The 18,018-nt window shown below is 40.0% G+C and overlaps 1 protein-coding gene across 11 annotated transcripts in view; it reads left to right on the plus strand.

Annotated features, from left to right (window-relative positions):
- The window catches only part of KYNU (kynureninase), a 100,157-nt gene that overhangs the window by 26,706 nt on the left and 55,433 nt on the right, over positions 1-18,018 (plus strand). For all 11 annotated transcript variants that reach the window (XR_006284892.1, XM_043525323.1, XM_043525322.1 and 8 more), the window contains exons 4-8: positions 588-670; positions 10,221-10,282; positions 12,502-12,573; positions 13,778-13,852; positions 15,260-15,406. Coding sequence is in view for 10 of the 11 variants with exons in the window: in XM_043525323.1 (XP_043381258.1) it covers positions 588-670; positions 10,221-10,282; positions 12,502-12,573; positions 13,778-13,852; positions 15,260-15,406 (439 nt within the window). In the remaining variant the exon portion in view is untranslated. The remainder of the gene's footprint in view (positions 1-587; positions 671-10,220; positions 10,283-12,501; positions 12,574-13,777; positions 13,853-15,259; positions 15,407-18,018) is intronic.

An 18,018-nucleotide genomic window follows, 5' to 3' on the forward strand; every position in this document is an offset into this window, starting at 1 on the left:
GCATCCCTTACTCCCCTGCGCTGGCTACCAGAATTGTTGTTAGCAATGCAGGTGGGAAAGCAGCGTTGCAGGGTCACTAGTCTCCCTCCTGCACGTGTGTGTGGAGTCGGTGGGCAGGGATAGGAAGTGCCTACTCCAGTGCACCAGCCAGCACAGCTATGCCAGGTATATGGCTGGTACAGATTACTTCCCTTCTCCACACACACAGCAAGCCCCACCAAGTTCCGATCTTGTACCCAGTCTGCTCCAGAGACAGTGCAACTACGTACTGCCCCTTTATACAGGACTTGTGATAAAGGTGTTATCTAGCCCTTTGTGGTTTTCTAAACAAAACATCCATTTTGGGGTTTATTTGTTTGCTTGTTTTGTTGGTCAAAATTTTGAATTAGATGTTTTCCAGTCTTTAAAGCCCCTCTTAGATGCCAGTAAATTCATTGTTTGTTGGTGACTCTATTTGTTATGAGCTCATGTGGTTTAATAAATGTACTGTGTTCAGATGAAACAAGCCCCATATTGAGTTAGTGTTGTTAGCAATGTACCAAAGGGAACAGAATACATTTTCATCGTTTGTTTCTCTTTCTTTTCAGAGGTGTTCATGGTCATTTCAGTGGTAAGCGCCCATGGGCTTTAGGAGATGAGTGCATCGTGGAGCTTATGGCTGATATTGTGGGTATGTGTGAGCCAGAGAGAAAACTGTTTTTGAAAAAGTGTAATTTTTTGTCTTGTGGTGGAGAACCCAGAAACTTTACATCCAAAACTTAATTCTCAGCACTTTGTTTCACAGTAGTCTTTCTGACTGCTCAATACAGAGTACAACTTATTTTAAGATCTATATGTGATTTAGGAGATGAATGTGGACGATAATATATGACCATGAGTATATCCTGAAACTAATTGCAGTGAGGGCTTCTGGGATCATCATAAACCACTTGCTATTATATATGAAGCCAAAGCCCTTCTTAAAGGGCAGTGAACATCACTTCATTTCTCTTTTAAAGGGAGAGTCGGAGTGAAACAATGATAATTCCTTTGGTTCTAAAGCAAATGATTGTCTAGATGTTTCCTGCTTTTCCTCCTTGTCTTGCCTTGTCTTGTCATGCTCAGGGTCTGACTGATTGCCATATTTGAGGTTGGTGAGGAATTTCCACCCCCAGGGTAGATTGGCAGAGACTATGGCGATTTTTTTTCACCTTCTTCTGCAGCATGGATCATGGGTCACATGTTGGTTTAAACTAGAGTAAGTGGTGGATTCTCTGTAACTTTAATTCTTTAAATCATGGTTTGAAGACTTCAGTACTCATCTTATGGGTCTATTTCAGGAGTGGGTGAGTGAGGTTCAGTTGGCAGCAATGTGCAGGAGTTCAGACTAGATGATCATGATGGTCCCTTCTGGCCTTACAGTCTATGACTCTGTGATCTAGCATGAAACCCTGCCCCATGTTAAGAGTTGTTTACCTCATCAGCATGGGGGCAGAACCGGCTGCCAAAAAAGAATATTTGACTTGCACCTCTTGTGAGCACCAATCCCCTGATTGCACCCCTCTAAAGAATCTGCCAGGCTGAACAATGAATACACCTGATTATTCTAGAGTTAGTGTGGTGGTAGCCATGTTGGTGCCTGGATACTAAAATACAAGATGGGTGAGGTAATATATTTTATTGTACCAACTTTCTGCTGGTGAAAGACAAGCTTTCAAGCTACACAGAGCTCTTCTTCAGATCTGGTGAAGTTACTCAGTGTCAAAGCAAAATATGAAGTGGAACAGATTTTTTTAGCATTAGTACTTAACAGACATTCTAAGAGACCACTCATGGTGAGTTGCCCTGTTAACACCTTTGCAGTCATAGGACCAAAAAAAAATGGGGTTAGCGAGTTACCGGTTGTTGCAATAAACCATAAATCCGGTGCCTGTGTTAACCCCATGATTTTTCGTGTCTAACAAAGTTAGGAATCTAAGCTCCCAGGCTCATTTTTTGAAGGTGTTGTGCAGGGTTTTTTTTTTTTTTTTTGAGATCAAGGACTGAGAAGTCAGATATGGATGGATCATTTTGTGAAAAGTATTCAGCCACGGCTGATATGGTGTTTTTGCCTTATCATTTTTGTATGTGAATTCATTCAAGAGTGTAGTGATAGTTGTTGTTTGGGAGCATTTATTTCACCCGATGAGGTACACCACATGTTGTGATAGGCATATGTAGGGCTCATGGATCTTGAAAGGTGAGTTGTGAGGGATATTGATCATCATCATATTGATCATCATCATAGCGGCAGGTTTTGCACCTGTCATGAGTTGGTCAGTGTGGTTTGTGAGGAGCTTACTTCTGATGATGAGCTTGGAGAGGTTGGAGCATTGTTTGAAGGCCAGTCGAGGGGCTTTAGGAAAGATTTATTTCAGCATGTGGTTCCCATCGAGTATGGGTTGTAACTGTTTAATTGTACCCTGTATGGGTTCCAGTGTGGGGTGATAGATGACAAGGGGTGTGTGTGTGTTTGGAGGGGTGGTTTGTTTGTTTTTTGCTTCTATATGAAGCAAGTTTTCTCAGGGTATTTGGGAGGCACTTTCCATAGTGTGATCTGCTTCTCTGGTGAAATGACCTTGTTTGGTGAAGTTAAGTGTGTTTAAGGTTTGTTGGACTTTCTCCTCAGAACACGTTCTGTGAATCTGTGTGCCTGGCTTTAGATAAGTGGTTTCTTGGTGTGTTTGGGATGGTTAATGGATCTTTGAAAGTAAATGTGGTAATCCATGGGTTTCCTGTATGTACTTGTCTGTGGGGTTCCATTGTTGTAGCTGATTGTAGTGTTCAGGAAGGTGACAGTGAGGGAATGTTCTGGAGAGAATTTGATGGATGGTTGATGGTAGTTAGATTTCCACCATAAATTCATGTGGGAATTTAGGTCATCTGTTCAGAGGATGAAAATATCATCAATGTATCTCAATGTGATATTTGGATAATGGATGTGATATTTGTTAAGAATTTCACAGTCAATTTTTCCCCCTGAAGCAATCAATATAATCAAGTGTGTGGTTTCATCCACTGTGGGGTGTCCAGTTAGATGATTCTTTTTTCTGATGACTGTCAGTGGGGACAGGGTAGTTGTGGTAATGTGGTCATTGTTGTGAAAGAATTCTTTGAGGTGGAGTCAGCAAAAGAATTCTAATTCTCCATGTTAGTTTGGTATCAGGTTCCAGAGCAGAAGTTCAGTCCCTTGGAGATCAAAGATAATTCAACTACAGTTAAGGGTAGTCTTGGTAAATTGATTATATGGGGCATCGTTTAGTGTCAATCAAGCACTAGGCTCTGGAAAGAACTGGCTCAGAAAAATAAGACAAAAACACCATATCAAACATGGATGAATACTTATCACAAAATGATCACTCAATATCTGCCCTTTTGGTCTTCATTCTAAAAGGAAACCTATGTAACACCTTCAAAAGATTAGCCTTGGAGCTTATTTTTTTTAATTTTGCTAGACACTAAAAATAATGGTGTTAATAAAGACACTGGATTTACGGCTTATTACAACACCCTGTAACCCACTAACCCTCCCTTTTTTGTCCTAGGACTGCAAAGGTGTTAAGAGGCCACTTCACCTTGAATTCTCTTAGAATGGTTACTTATGGTAAACAATCTGTTTCGCCGTGTATTTATCTGACACTGAGTAACTTTCCCAGACCTGAAGAAGACTGTGTAGATCAAAAACTTATCTCTTTCTCCAACAGAAGTCGGTTCAATAAAAGATATTACATCACCTACCTTGTGTCTCTAATATCCTAGAGGTATAAAAGGCAGCCATAGAGAGTGCTCCTGGAAACTCAGCAGGCCTACATGCAATGGATTGGGTTTGAGTATGAATTTTCCTTAGTAGCTCCTCTCCAGAGCCACAAATAAATGCTGACATAGATTTTCCACCCTGGCTGCCTTCCAAACTGCTCTGAGGGGAAAAGAAATGGTGTAGGCATTGTCTTGTCCCTTTCTCTCTACAAAGATCACAGAGTTTGCATAGAGTAAGAAAATAAATTGAGATTAGGCTGGAGTTAGCTAGTACCTTTTACCTCAGTTTAGCAAACTGAGGTTAAGGGTTGGCCTCAATTTGCGCAACCCACTAAATTGGGGTGTAAGGTGTAAACCTGTGTCTACACTAGGGAAAAGTCAAGGTTAGATCAGATTAATGCATGTTAGCTAAACCCAGTGTAGCCGAGACCTTTTCTTACTGTAGAGAATCACATGACATGGGAAATCCAGGATCCATACCTGTGGCCAAGGGAAGAATAGTAGGACTCTGGGGTGATTGAAGAGAATGCCTGGAAAGCGTTAGAGAATGCTGATCATCCTATTTGACTATTCCTCATATCAGTTCATTTTACGATATTTAAACCTTGTGAAAGAAAGTTTTCATTATTTTATTTTATGAACATATTTACTTCTAGCCGTAATGAGGGAAAAAAATATTTGTAAATATCAGGTTGTTAAGCAAAGCTCCGAGCCAGCTAGGGTTCTGGCAATGGTTACTAAACTTGAGATAATGGGAGGAAATTTAATCATGGGCTCAGTCTAAAAAGGAAAATCACAGGCAGCCATATTTGTTTGGGTTTTTTGTTTAATTTCCCTCACACACTTGTGCAACTGGCTTTCATTCATGTGAATGTTTGGAGAAGAGTTTTTATTTGTGAGACTACAGGTATCTGTTTCTTTGCAAACAAATATATTCACTTTCCCAGCAAAAGATTACAAAAAAGATTACATTTATAAAAATCACAATATATTCATGGGAAAGTCACAAAAATATAAATAAAAACCAAGTCTGATCAGTTGTTCAGCATGAATAGTGCAAACAGCTTTAATTGTTTTTCTGTCTAGGATCTAACATTGATACCCATCAAGCATACCACATAGTACTGGCTAAGAGAAACAACAATATTTCTCTTTGTAGAGGTGGGTTTTGCAATTAGCACTGAATACAGAGAAGTTAGTGGTCATTCTTATTTCATCTGGCAGTGAGTTCCATAGTTCTGATCTAGGTCCTATGAACGATCTGTCTCCTACAGTCACAAGTTTCTTTCCACTGGTCAACATTTACTGTTCTGGTGCTGGGTAGCTGTTATGGGAGGTTGTGCTCAAGGAGAGACATTTAATCTCTCAGGTAGCTAGCACCAATTCCATTCAGGGCTTTGAAATTCAGGACAGAGACCTTGAACTGCACATCTGGGTGCTGTGGCCACTTTGTGCCACCTACAAGGGGACAATGCATCCCCCTGCATAGAACAACCCTCAGCTACCCAGGGCAGAGATGCTTTGTAATTTCTGCACTGCCTCCACATAGGCCTTGGCATAGGAGGCACTCCAGGGGGTAGACTGAAGTGGGAGCAGACATAACCAAGGCAGACCTGCACCCTGATTTTTCCACTGCCACAAGCCCTGTATGAGTTATGGCTACAGGAGGTGCAAGTTACAGTAGCTCTGGTGCTGCCCTAGCCTTTATTGTTTGCTGTTTGTTTTACAGTAGCATCTAAGAGCCCCAGTCATAGATCCCCACTATATTAGATACTGTACAAACACAGAACAAAAGTCCCTGCCCCAAGGAGCTTACAATCTAAGTATAAGACAAGAGACAACAAGTGGATCGTGACGGTCCAACAGTAGTATAAAGAAACAATGAGCCAGTATTAGCCAGCATGTTGGGTTGCGGTCTCAGCCCACCAGCCTGTACCTTGTCCCACAACAGCAGACAAAAGGAGAGGTACATGCAGCCTCTGCTCAGACTGTGTGCTAGCACTGATGGAGGGATGAATCTAGCTGCAACTGTTAATTGCCTGACAGAAAGTAGGGAATTGGAGTGATGTGTTTTGTGTTGCAGATCTGTCAGACTTCTGCATTCTGTATTTCACCATCAAAACAGGGTATTTTAAAGTGCTACTTTAACTAAAAAAAATATGCACAGCTCGGAGAGAAGTGTTACATAGAAATTTAAATCTTTGTGTAGCAGCCATCTCATTTCTACTATTGCCAATCTCTTTGCTTACCCCTTCTCTTTTAGAGCACTCATAAAACTGTTATAGTGTATCTTACAAATATTTCTTCCGGTCTTTCACCAGAGTCAAAATGTTTTTAAGTTGTTACACCTTTATCCATTTTCAGCAGCATGAACAATGAATAAAGGTCAACACACTATTAACCTGCATTTGTTTTGTTTTCAGTTCTTCCGTGGGCAGGATTCTGTAGCCCTGTTGCACTCTACAGCAGTTAAGGTTCATTATGTACTGAGCTGTAAAATGTGGTCTGAGTTGGAATTTGGCATTAAGATAATCAGCCCAGCAGGATTTTATTTGTGGGAAATTTCCTTAGAACTAGTTTGCAGAATCTAAATGATTATTTCTTTAAAAAGGAGCAAATTAAGATAATAAGATCTCCCCCAAATAATGGATGAATTGTCAACTATCTAGACTGGTAATGTCTCCATAATATGGACTGATTATTTCAGGCTCTTTTTTTTTCTTTTATGTAACAGTGAAAAAGTGAAGTGAATAAATATGAACAACAACACTGTTAAAATGTCTCCTCCAATGTGGTATTTACAATTAAGCGTTCTCCCCAGCAACATGCAATGCTAAGTATATCAGTGTGTGTCAAGGAGAGAGGAAGGCTGAATTCTGAATTTTTCCTTTAGTAGGTTTAATGTGAAGACATAAACAGAATTTTAACACTGTTCGGTAGTGAATATTTACCATATTATAGAGGAGGAAGAATTGTCATAGCTTATTCTGAGAAGCAGTAAGTATATGTTGTCTAGTGGGATTTATTCAGAAATGGACTAAAGGCTGTAAAGATTTTCTTTTGTCCATTTAAAGGTTTATAGCTCTATAACACCTTGCTTATTAAATGTGCACACTTTCTTTTAAAATGAAAGTTACAATGTGAATATATTGTGAAATGCAGAGTCAAGGTCACTAGATGCCAAAGCTCTTTTCTTTTCTTAAGCCAAATGGCGTAACAGGGAAAATGTAATATTGGCTTTTCCTACTATACTTTATTAAAACATTACAACCTTGGCAGGATCACCTTCTAATGAAATCAGACTAACTGCATTGCTGCTGTTGTACAATGTGCTCAGGCAGGTCTCTGTTGAGAAAAGACTGAGTACTGAGCAGATTGGTAGTGACTTTGAGCGATAACCTGTTTTCAGGATTGGGGCTTTTAGCCTTTTCCAGTCATTGCACAAAATGCTTTTTACTTATTCTGGTGAGACCCAGACTCCTGTTGCCAAGGGTGCTGGAATGATTTTTATAGTCGGGGTGTTGAAAGCCATTGAACCAAACTGTAAACCCTGTATATAATGGAAACCACTTCAAGCCAGGGGGTGCAGCAGCACCCCCCCACACCCTTGGTTCCATCAGCTATGCCTGTTGCAGTCACAAGACTGCAGGGGTGGGAAAAAACTGGCAGTGGTTGCCTAGAACAATCAGAATTATTTCCAATGTTGTAGCAAGGATGGTGTTTTACAAACACTGCTTCCTTTCATTAGAGAGAGGATTTATCAAGCAGCATATATAGAGGGTTATTCTGTCTCGGTGATATAGTATAAAGATAGGAGATAGTGATGGCAAATATAGTTTTGTCTCTTGAATGGTCTCTGAGTATAGTAATAGGTTAATTGGATCATACAAGGGTTGTTTTCTTAAATACAATGCAGATTATAAAGGATTCCAATGAATCATAGAATATCAGGGTTGGAAGGGACCTCAGGAGGTCATCTAGTCCAACCCCCTGCTCAAAGCAGGACCAATCCCCATCTAAATCATCCTAGCCAGGGCTTTGTCAAGCCTGACCTTGAAAACTTCCAAGGAAGAAGATTCCACCACCTCCCTAGGTGACCCATTCCAGTGCTTCACCATCCTCCTAGTGAATTTTTTTTTCTTAACATCCAACCTAAACCTCCCCCACTGCAACTTGAGACCATTGCTCCTTGTTCTGTCATCAGCTACCACTGAGAACAGTCTAGATCCATCCTCTTTGGAACCCCCTTTCAGGTAGTTAAAGCAGCTACCAAATCCCCTCATTCTTCTCTTCTGCAGACTAAACAATCCCAGTTCCCTCAGCCTCTCCTCATAAATCATGTGCTCCAGCCCCCTAATAATTTTTGTTGCCCTTCGCTGGACTGCTTCCAGTTTTTCCACATCCTTCTTGTAGGGCCCAAAACTGGACACAATGGCTTGGATGAGGCTTGGTTTTTGTGGCCATGAAATTCAATAAAAGAAAGCTTTAAATTTTAAATATATAAATTACAAGACAGCAAGACTTATGTGATAAATACAGTGCCATATTTAATTTGGGATATTGGCATGCAGTCAACCATTTTTGTTCATGTGTTGAACAGTTCAACAAGACACAGGCAGAGAAAAGGTAGTTTTAGCTCCACTGTGGCCCTAGTTAGAAGGGGCTCTGTGTGCTTATGGAGATGGGGAGATAGGGCAGGGGACCCATCACTTCATGGTGCCACCCCTTTTTCAGCCCCATGTTTCTATATGGAAACAAAGGATGCAGTTAATATAGCTCTGAGCTGCACCAATTCCCTCTGGCTCCCTCCTGCAGCTGCTATTGAGCAGCCATGTAACAGCATGGCATCTGCAGGAGCATGCTGCCAAGAGAAAGAAAGGGTAGTAGAGAAGTGTAGGTTGGCTGAGGGTGAAGTAGTTTCGTACCTATAGATGACCAGGCTTGATGTGCTTGTCCCCAACAAACTTCACGGTGCTTCAAACCTCTGCCCACTGAGTCTGGAAAGTCCATGTGAGAAATTCTTCAGGAGATCTCCTGACTCTTTAGAATCTTGCCACAGTTCCCTCCCTCTCATACAGTGGCAGGTTGAATGACACACACAAGGAGCAACCGAAGACCTATTTATATTATAAACTCTTCAGGGCAAGGATCATCTAATACTGTGTTTGTACCCTAGCTAGCACAATGGGTTCCCACTCTTCATTGGCCCTTAGGCACTACTGTAATAAATATGGTCGATTAATAACAACAACAACAATAAATCATCCTAGACAGCAAGGTGCTTGGCCATTCATCCAGTAGTAGCAAATAAGGCCTACTGCAGGTATGTGATCCCTTATACAGAGGTTTTGGGGCAGTAAATTCATGTCGTTTCCAAACCCACTGGCCATGCAATCTGGTCTTTCTACTTCAGGCCCATTCACAAGTACTATATTTTTCCTATACTGGTGCACTGACAATCCTGACAGAACAGTTCTCTGGAGCCCAGCCGATGGCAGAATCATGGTGCAGGGTCCTTCTCCTCTGCTTCTCCTTTTCTGTGTATGTGTTCACTCTCCCCTTCAAGCTTTGGTCCTCTCTTGGTCTTCTGTTCTCCTCAAGCCTACCCCACATCTGTAGAGATTATCAGGCAACTCAGACAAGCCCATCTTCCAGCAAAAGAGACTTGGCAAAGTGCTAATTCATCTCTAGGGTGTACAGATGGTTGTAATTCTTTGCAACAAAAAGACATGAAACCAAAGCCAGGAACTGGTAATTTTTCATGTTTAAGCTCTGCCCTGTATAACATATAGCCCCTTATCCTGCCTAAAACCTCCCCAGCAGCTGATAGGTGTTTGAGAATTGCTTCATAAATAAGCAGTTAGAACAATATTGGAAAAATCCATTAGTTGTGCCTGAGGTTCCTATTAGCTTCCATATATCTATATAGTTATCTCAGAGCTATGTACTCAAAGCTGAATCCAAAAGCTTGGCTGTGGATAATAATTAATTATATTTTGCAAAAATCTTTTTTATTTTTATTAAGGATGCATTTTACCTTGGCATTGTATACTAACCATTTAAAAAACAGATGATTTTCCTTAATATATATGTTTGTCTAGAGATATTTGTTTAGAGATGTACTTATGGCAAACATACACTGTTGTTGAATTTGGCTAAGGTATTAATGATAACAATAAATCAACTGGTGGTTTGCTGGGAAATGAAGCTACTTCATTATCTCTTAATGGCTATATCAAACCTGAAAAATACATATTTTTTGTCGACTGACCCAGTGAGTCAGGCAGGAGAACTTTTTATTTCAGTGGGATGACACATCAAACATGTTTGCCGTCTAGTCTTTTGAGAGACATTGACTGAAAACCATGCCTTTGCTTTTTACATCATTTTACCAGACTTTACACAGGGTGAAAAGAGAGAGAAACTTCTGTGTTATTACTTTTCAGGTGCTCGAAAGGAAGAAGTAGCCCTAATGAATGGGTTAACTGTTAATCTGCATCTCCAGATGGTAAATTCATTCTTTTTTTTCTCCAATATTTAGTACATTTGATATTGTCAAATTAACTTTAGTCCTTATACCTTGAATTTGAAAAGATTTTACTCTTCATTTATGTTAATTAAAATATTTTGTGGAGGTTCCTACAAGGAAGCATGGGACAATGATCTCGATGCCTTTTTCATAAGACTTGAGGATCTTGCTGAGTGCTCTGACCTATGTAGTGGTATATACAGCACCTTGCTCAGCCCATAGGAAACACAAAGCACAAAAGCTGGGCAGCAAAGCTTTTTTCCACAAACATTTTAAGGACAAATTTGATCTTTTCTCATGTACACTATAAAACAATGACTAAAGGGTAGCATTCAAGACTCTCGTTCAGGAGATATGTGTGCAAATACCTATTTGGTTTTTTTGGGGTTTCCACACACATCTCCAGAGAGACATTTTGATAGCTGCTCTGAGAGTCCTCTCAAAACATCAAAGCTCAAGAAGATTCTCATCTGCGGTGTTAATAATTTCCCTACAATTTAAGTCAAAAATGCATGGTATATGGGCTCGTCATGTGAAGGACTATAGTATATAAGCCCTACCAAATTCACAGTGCATTTTGGTCAATTTAACGGTCATAGGGTTTTAAAAATAGTAAGTTTCATGATTTCAGCTATTTAAATCTGAAATTTCACGGTGTTGTAATTGTCGGAGTCCTCACTCGAAAAGGAGTTGTGGGGGAGGTGGTTGCATTGATATTGTAGGGGGGTTGCGGTACTGGTCCCCTTACTTCTGCACTGCTGCTGGAGGCAGTGCTGCCTTCAGAGCTGGGCAGGTGGAGAGTAGCGGCTACTGGCCAGGAGCCCAGCTCTGAAGGCAGTCGCCACCAGCCGCGGTGCAGAAGTAAGGATGGCATGGTAAGGTATTGCCACCTTTACTTCAACAGTACTGGGCCCTCATTAAGCAGCCGCCACTCTCCGACCACCCAGCTTTGAATGCAGCATTGCAGGAGTAATGTGGCATGGTATGGTATTGTTACCCTTACTTCTGCACAGCTGCTGGTAATGCTGCCTTCGCAGCTGGGCGCCTGGCCAGCAACCAACATTCTCCGGCTGCCGAGCTCTGAAGGCAGCGTAGAAGTAAGGGCAACCCTCCAGCAACTCCCTTTTGGGTTAGGACCCCCAATTTGAGAAACGCTGGTCTCCCCCCTGAAATTTGTATAGTATAGGGTAAAAGCAGACAAAAGACCAGATTTCACCGGCGGGAGACCAGATTTCATGGTCCGTGACCCATTTTTCATGGCTGTGAATTTGGTAGGGCCCTAAATATAACACCTGGTAAATAATCTTTTCACTGTTCGGTATGGAATTATAAAGCTGCCTTCATTAGGCCCAGATCACTTCACAGCCCCCCAAGTTCTGTGCTCAGTCCCAGAGCTCCCACTTTTTCCGGAGCTTGTGAAAGGCATTCTGTCAGTGTGGATCCCACACTACATGAAGGGGTAGAAAGTGGATGGACCATGGTTAGTGGGTGTGGCTTCAGACAGAGTATAGGTAGGAAATGACATTCAGCTTGGGGCTGTATTATATATTTTGTGGAGCATCACCTTGCAAGTCTCTCTGTCGGGGAGATGCAGGTGATGCAGTGATCCAGAGCTGGTATACAGACACAGTCTCTGCATGAATGGCCCAGGTTTCTCCTGATCGTTTATGTTTGGAGGTAGGCCCTACAACATTTATCACAGGAGGGTGGCGGCAGCAACACCACCCCCATCACCAGAGGATGATGTGGGAACTTTGCGGAAAGCTCTGCACTCCCTCTGCTACAGAAGGGAATAATCTGGATCTTGGTGATTAGAGCAGGGGGATGGAAAATCAGGATGACTGTGTTTTATTTCTGTCTGCCAGTAATTTGCTTGTATGACCTCGACCAAATCATGTAGGGTGTAATACTGGCCTGACTGAAGTCGGTGGTAATGTTGCCATTATCTTAAAGATGTGGATTTCATCCTTAAACTCTCCATGGCCATACTTACAAATCTGTAAAATGGGTACAATGTTATAAAAGTTTTCTACATCAGAGAGTATTGTAAAGACTAAATATTTTTCAAGTGCTCTGGGATTATTTTGACATGCTCTACATAAATGCAAATTGTTTGTATTTTTCTTAAATTATACATGGGGATCAATTCTTTAGTATCGGTTTAGATAAATGTTTCAACATCTTTTTTTTTTTAACAGTTATCTTTTTTTAGCCCTACTCCAAGTCGCTATAAGATTCTTCTAGAAGCCAAAGCCTTTCCCTCCGACCATGTAAGAAATTCATATTTCACCGTATTTGTATTATTAATCATATACTGGAAAGAGTATCAGTAGCCTGATTTGAATATTTATTAGATAAACTTGTCCAAGTACCATTACAATAAAAATAAAAACTGTCAGATGCTTTTGAGCTTAGCATGTTTTACAGATTGTAGTTTTATTCCTTTCGTTCAAATAAAAAATGTTACAAGATGAAAAGATTGAATGGGCACATTGATTTATTAGTCTTTTTAAAGACATTGAACAAACTGCTGGCCTAAATCAACTGAAGTTGTAGCTGTTTTATTAATTCATGTTGCTGTTTTACTTTATGGAAACCAAATCAATAGAAAACTCACAACATTAACACTTGTATATCCCCAGACAGAGATGGAAATGCTTGTTTTTTAGCACTTTAAATTACTAGTTTAAACATAATTTGTGTGCTATGAATGTGTGCTATGAAATAGGAGACAATAGTCCGTGCATCACAGCTTACAGCAAATAAATCTTTGAGTTTGTGGCCCAGTGCTACTTAATCATCTACTCAGTAAACTCTTGGAAATTGATAATTTTTATTAATCTTTAAGGCACAATAAAATGACTCCAAATATCACTCATAGGATTATTTGTAACTCGGATGCATGAACTTCAGATTGCCTTTATTCTAGGCTACAGAGCTCAACAGTTACTTTTGCCTTTGCTCACTATAGCTTCATTTGTGCACACTCTGTGCCTTCTATGTTCTTTTGACACCCCAATAATAAGCTGTACAACTGCCTTCATCTAAGACCACTGTACTATAATTATTAACTGTCTATAGCACAATATTTCTGATTGACTATATGTGACATTGTCCCCCAAACATTATCAATACAGTATCTTTAGTGATAAAATCATTGGCTGAGATATGCAAAGCTTGGAGATATAGACATTGGGTGGACTTAGTAATAGTAGTACTATTCGTAGTGCCTATGAGCCTTAGTCATGGACTAGAACCCCATTGTGTGTGTTAGGCGCTGTTCAGTCATAGAACAAAGAGCCTTGGCTCACTGAAGTCAATAGGAGTTTTGGCCCATTGAATTTAATGGGGCCAGGATTTCACCCACTAATTTTAATGAAAGACGTGTGTGTAGGTTTGATCAAAAAATCTAAGCCATTTCTTTTAAAATCTGTTTGCTTTGCTAAACTGTAGTACGTGAAATTCTTTTTTCAGTATGCTGTTGAGTCTCAGCTTCGGCTTCATGGACTTGATGTGGAGAAATGCATGCTCATGGTACAGCCACGCAAGGTTTGTGAGGGATACAAATGTCAGAACTCTGCTTTCCTTGTTAACATTGGCTATATACGTGTAGTTAGCATTGGCTATAAATGTGTAGTTAGTACAAGAATGGAGGTGTTGTCCCCCAAATTCTTTTGCATCTGCTGTCGTTGGTTATGTATATGCATCTCTTCTTATATTTCTACTCATGTGCCTAGAATTTTCAGAAAAACTTATCGATTGCCACTAATTGTCTATTCTGTTGCTTTCCATACATTTCTGACTTTAAGGACCAATATTATCTTTGTTGTCTGACTTAAATTGCTGGACTTATCTCTTAGGAAGAAAATAATCTTTCAAAACAGTTACTTATAATGTATTTTCCGATTGCCATAACAACAATAGGCTCCTAAAAGAACGCAAAATTCAGAAGCATCAGCATGTATCTTCCTTATAGTTTTCTATCTTAAAAGATTGCCATAAAGACAACATACTGTATCTTTATTATCACAACCTAAGGAAAGGGCCTGCTTCAAAAAATATTTAATTTAGATCATGTTGAGAGATTGCATTACGATCCCTTCTCAACATAAGAACTTTGCCACTTAACTATAATATGGATGATGACCGTTGGATTCTAAAATCTGAATAATCTTATGAGGAGAGTGAGGCTACTCCTGAATCCTTGATAGATGTTCAAAGATTGTTAAGATAATAGCAGTTACTTCCAATTTAGCAAATTTTACCCAAGCTCATTGCAGTAGCAAATCTAATTTCATTCTGAGTTTTAACTGCCTAGGTGTCCCGAGATAGTGGTGGGTGGTGGCTACTTTGTAGGAAGAAATGTGGGGAGAAGGAGGCAGAAAATCTTGCTACAAAGAATAAAAATTAGATTTTTCTGTTGAAATTTCTTTATATTTAATGACTTAAGGTTTGGGATTTTTTTTGTACTTCTGATTGTGACAGACTTGCCGTTTTTTGAAATATAAATATGGCAGATTTAGAATAGCTTCCTGTGGGAAATGAAGTGTACTAAAAAGTGAGGGTGAGACCTGACAGACAGCTTTTAATACTTGTGGGTATCACGATATTCAAATGCCACATAAAAATCATTATGTATTCTGTTTGCACCAAGATCTTTTTATATTGTACATTAAAACTGTCTGAAATATTAAGAGGGATGAAAGGAAAACAAATGTTTTTAAGAATCTACCACCTTGAAAATAAGTTGCTAATGATTTTTCATTTTTTGAAGTAACCAACTCAAAGGCTATTTCCTGTCAATTACCTTTGTAGATCATTGTTGTGCTAGGATACGCTTTTGATCTCCCTATGCAGGCAGCACAGCACATAGTAAAATATAGATTATGAAATAAGAAATGACAGTTTCATTACTGCCAGGGTAGATGTAAAACATGTGCTTTAACTTTATTTTAGGGGGAGGAGACCTTGAGAATTGAAGATATCCTTGACATAATTGAGAAGGAAGGGGACTCTGTTGCTGTAATTTTGCTGAGTGGAGTGCAGTACTACACAGGACAGCTGTTTGACATCCCCAGAATAACAAAGGCTGGCCAAGAAAAGGTAGAATTGTTCCAAGACTACTTCTCTAAAATCGGTTAAAAATAATCCTTTCCCCCCTCTATAAACTGGACAGATATGTAACATATAGGGGGTCTATCTAAATCACTCTAAAGATTTATAGGAAATCATAATCGTATTCTTGCATTTCCCATAGAGTTCTTATAGGTGGCTTAAAAAAAATCTACAGAAAGGCTATTATTCTTTATTAAATTCTGCAGGCCTCTTGCTTAAGAGTTCTGAATGGGGAAGGAAATGATCATCCCAAACTCTTTAAAATAGAGCACTATGTGTTAGACTTCTATATTTAAACAGAATTTAGCTATGTTCTCTCTTCTCACCCACTCACTGGCAGCTGCTATCACAGCATTTTGCCTCCAGTCAGCAGGGCAAGGTGAGTTCCTTGTGGAGTTGACAGCTTCTGACTCAGCTGATCAGTTAACAGGAGACAGGCAGGATACTGAGTATATCACCTTCATGAGATGACTGGTTTTCAATACAATAACTCAGACTTGGAAACTTGCAGCCAGTGTACTAGAGACTTACTGTGAATTTTTTTAACCATCTTGATTGCCTCCGGAATGCAGGGGAAGGTAGAGTCTTAATTAAGTTTTCTTATCAACAAGAGATCAGCACACTTATCAGGAGGCACGTTTATTATTGGATATATCTTATCTGACCTGAGATACTCAAGGAATTAACATACTGGATGTTACTAGATTCCTACAAACCTGCAGTATAGCTGTATCTAAACAGTTAACCCTTTTGAGGGTTCAGCCCTGATCATACTAGGGCTTCCACTACCTTTTGTTGTTATACCTTCTGTCTCTCCTCTGCTGAACCCCTGGGGCACAAATGCAGGTCCATGAGTTAGCTACAGTGACCATGGGATGCAAACATTGAGTGCACCCACTGAACAATCTAATTTTTCTAAATGCAACATAAAGCTGCTTTCCCTTGTGCCAGAAACTTCAAGGGAGGATAGGCAATGGTAACTGCATCTGCCCCCTGCCAGGCTTGAAGCTGGCATTGCACCTCCTTGCACCGGCTTGGGTGAATTTAGGTCCGCACATTTTAGAGCCGCATAGTATAAAAACATAATTACTAGATCTATCTTCCTTGAGGATCACCTAGCCTCTTGCTAACTTTAATGAATCAAGCTTCACAACACTGCCTTTTGATTAAAGGAAAGGATAGTCTGATAGAAAGAGGAGGTAGCCAAATGCTAGGGTACTGTGTCAGTTCATAAAAGAAGGTTATACTGGGGGTGATGAAAGCATTCACACACTGGAAAGCTGGAGCTAAGTGCATACACGTGTATATGCGTGCACAGACACAGAGCATGCTCCCTCTCATAAATCTGTCATATTGCTGATGTCTGACATGTCAGACAGCCCAGAAAAATTTATACCAAACTGTAAATTCAGGTAAACTTGCAAGCCTCTAACTTTAGTGCCAGTCTAAAGATGTTCTCCATAGTTTGGACCACATCCACATCTACTGCAAATCAGTATAGCTCCATTAAGAACAGAGAGATACTCTTTCTATACCAGTGGAGAATCAGACCCTATGTGTTTAGGTAGGCATCTGTTTAACTGTTATATGTTTTCAATATTAGGAAAATGAGTAATACATACTGTACTGTGTTTAAGCTTTTCAGGGATTGGTATCTCAGTGTTATCTGAGGCAACTGCTGGTTGGTGACTAGAGAAAAAGTAAACTCTGTAGAGTAGGCAAAGCAAGGTGAAGGTGACTGCCTGTAATGGGTCTTAGACACAGGACAAACTGTAGTCTTCAAATCAGAATGAGAAAAGTTCTTGAGCGGATTGTGGGTGCTCTATGACCTTGGCAAGTCATGTAACCTCTGTCCCTGTTGCCTATCTCTTAATGGAACAGCAATTTACCTAGCTCGTAGGGGTATTTACAAGCGTTAGGATGAAATCCTGTCCTTTCATAAGGTCAGAATTTCACCCTTGGTTTTTCGGAAAATCGTCTGATATCCTGTGAATGGCAATCCAAGTAGTATATTATATGTTAATATATTATTATTATTAGGAGCTAGAGGTGTGTATAGGAAGGCGTACAAACACAATGTCCCCATTAGAGCTTATTGGTGCATTTGTGCATAGATATCTAAGTCACATATTTTATTACTTCTATGTGATAGAAATACTTTAGAGGACAATGAATTTCCAGCAATCATCCATCCCATTAGCATCCAGAATTGGAAGCCAAATGCCATCTCTTCTGTCTGAAAATCTACAAAGCTTTTATGATTCTAAATAAAGGTGGCGTGAGACATGTATCAGTTGGCTCCTCCAGGGATTTTCAAAAGTACCTAAGGGAGCTAGATGCTCAACTTCCATTGACAGTCAAGTGCTTTAACCCCTTTGATGCAATAATGATCAGGACTTGGGAAGGGTGGATTCAGGATCCTAAATTTACTGAAAATTCATGCAACACAAAGATGCAGTTCTAAGCACTATTTATGTGTTGCTGGTCTGGGAGACCTTAAAAGCATGACAAGAAATTTTAGGTTTCAGAGTAGCAGCCATGTTAGTCTGTATCCAAAAAAAGAAAAGGAGGACTTGTGGCACCTTAGAGACTAACAAATT

This window comes from Chelonia mydas, chromosome 11, assembly GCF_015237465.2.
Source record: "Chelonia mydas isolate rCheMyd1 chromosome 11, rCheMyd1.pri.v2, whole genome shotgun sequence".
Lineage (NCBI taxonomy): Eukaryota > Metazoa > Chordata > Testudines > Cheloniidae > Chelonia > Chelonia mydas.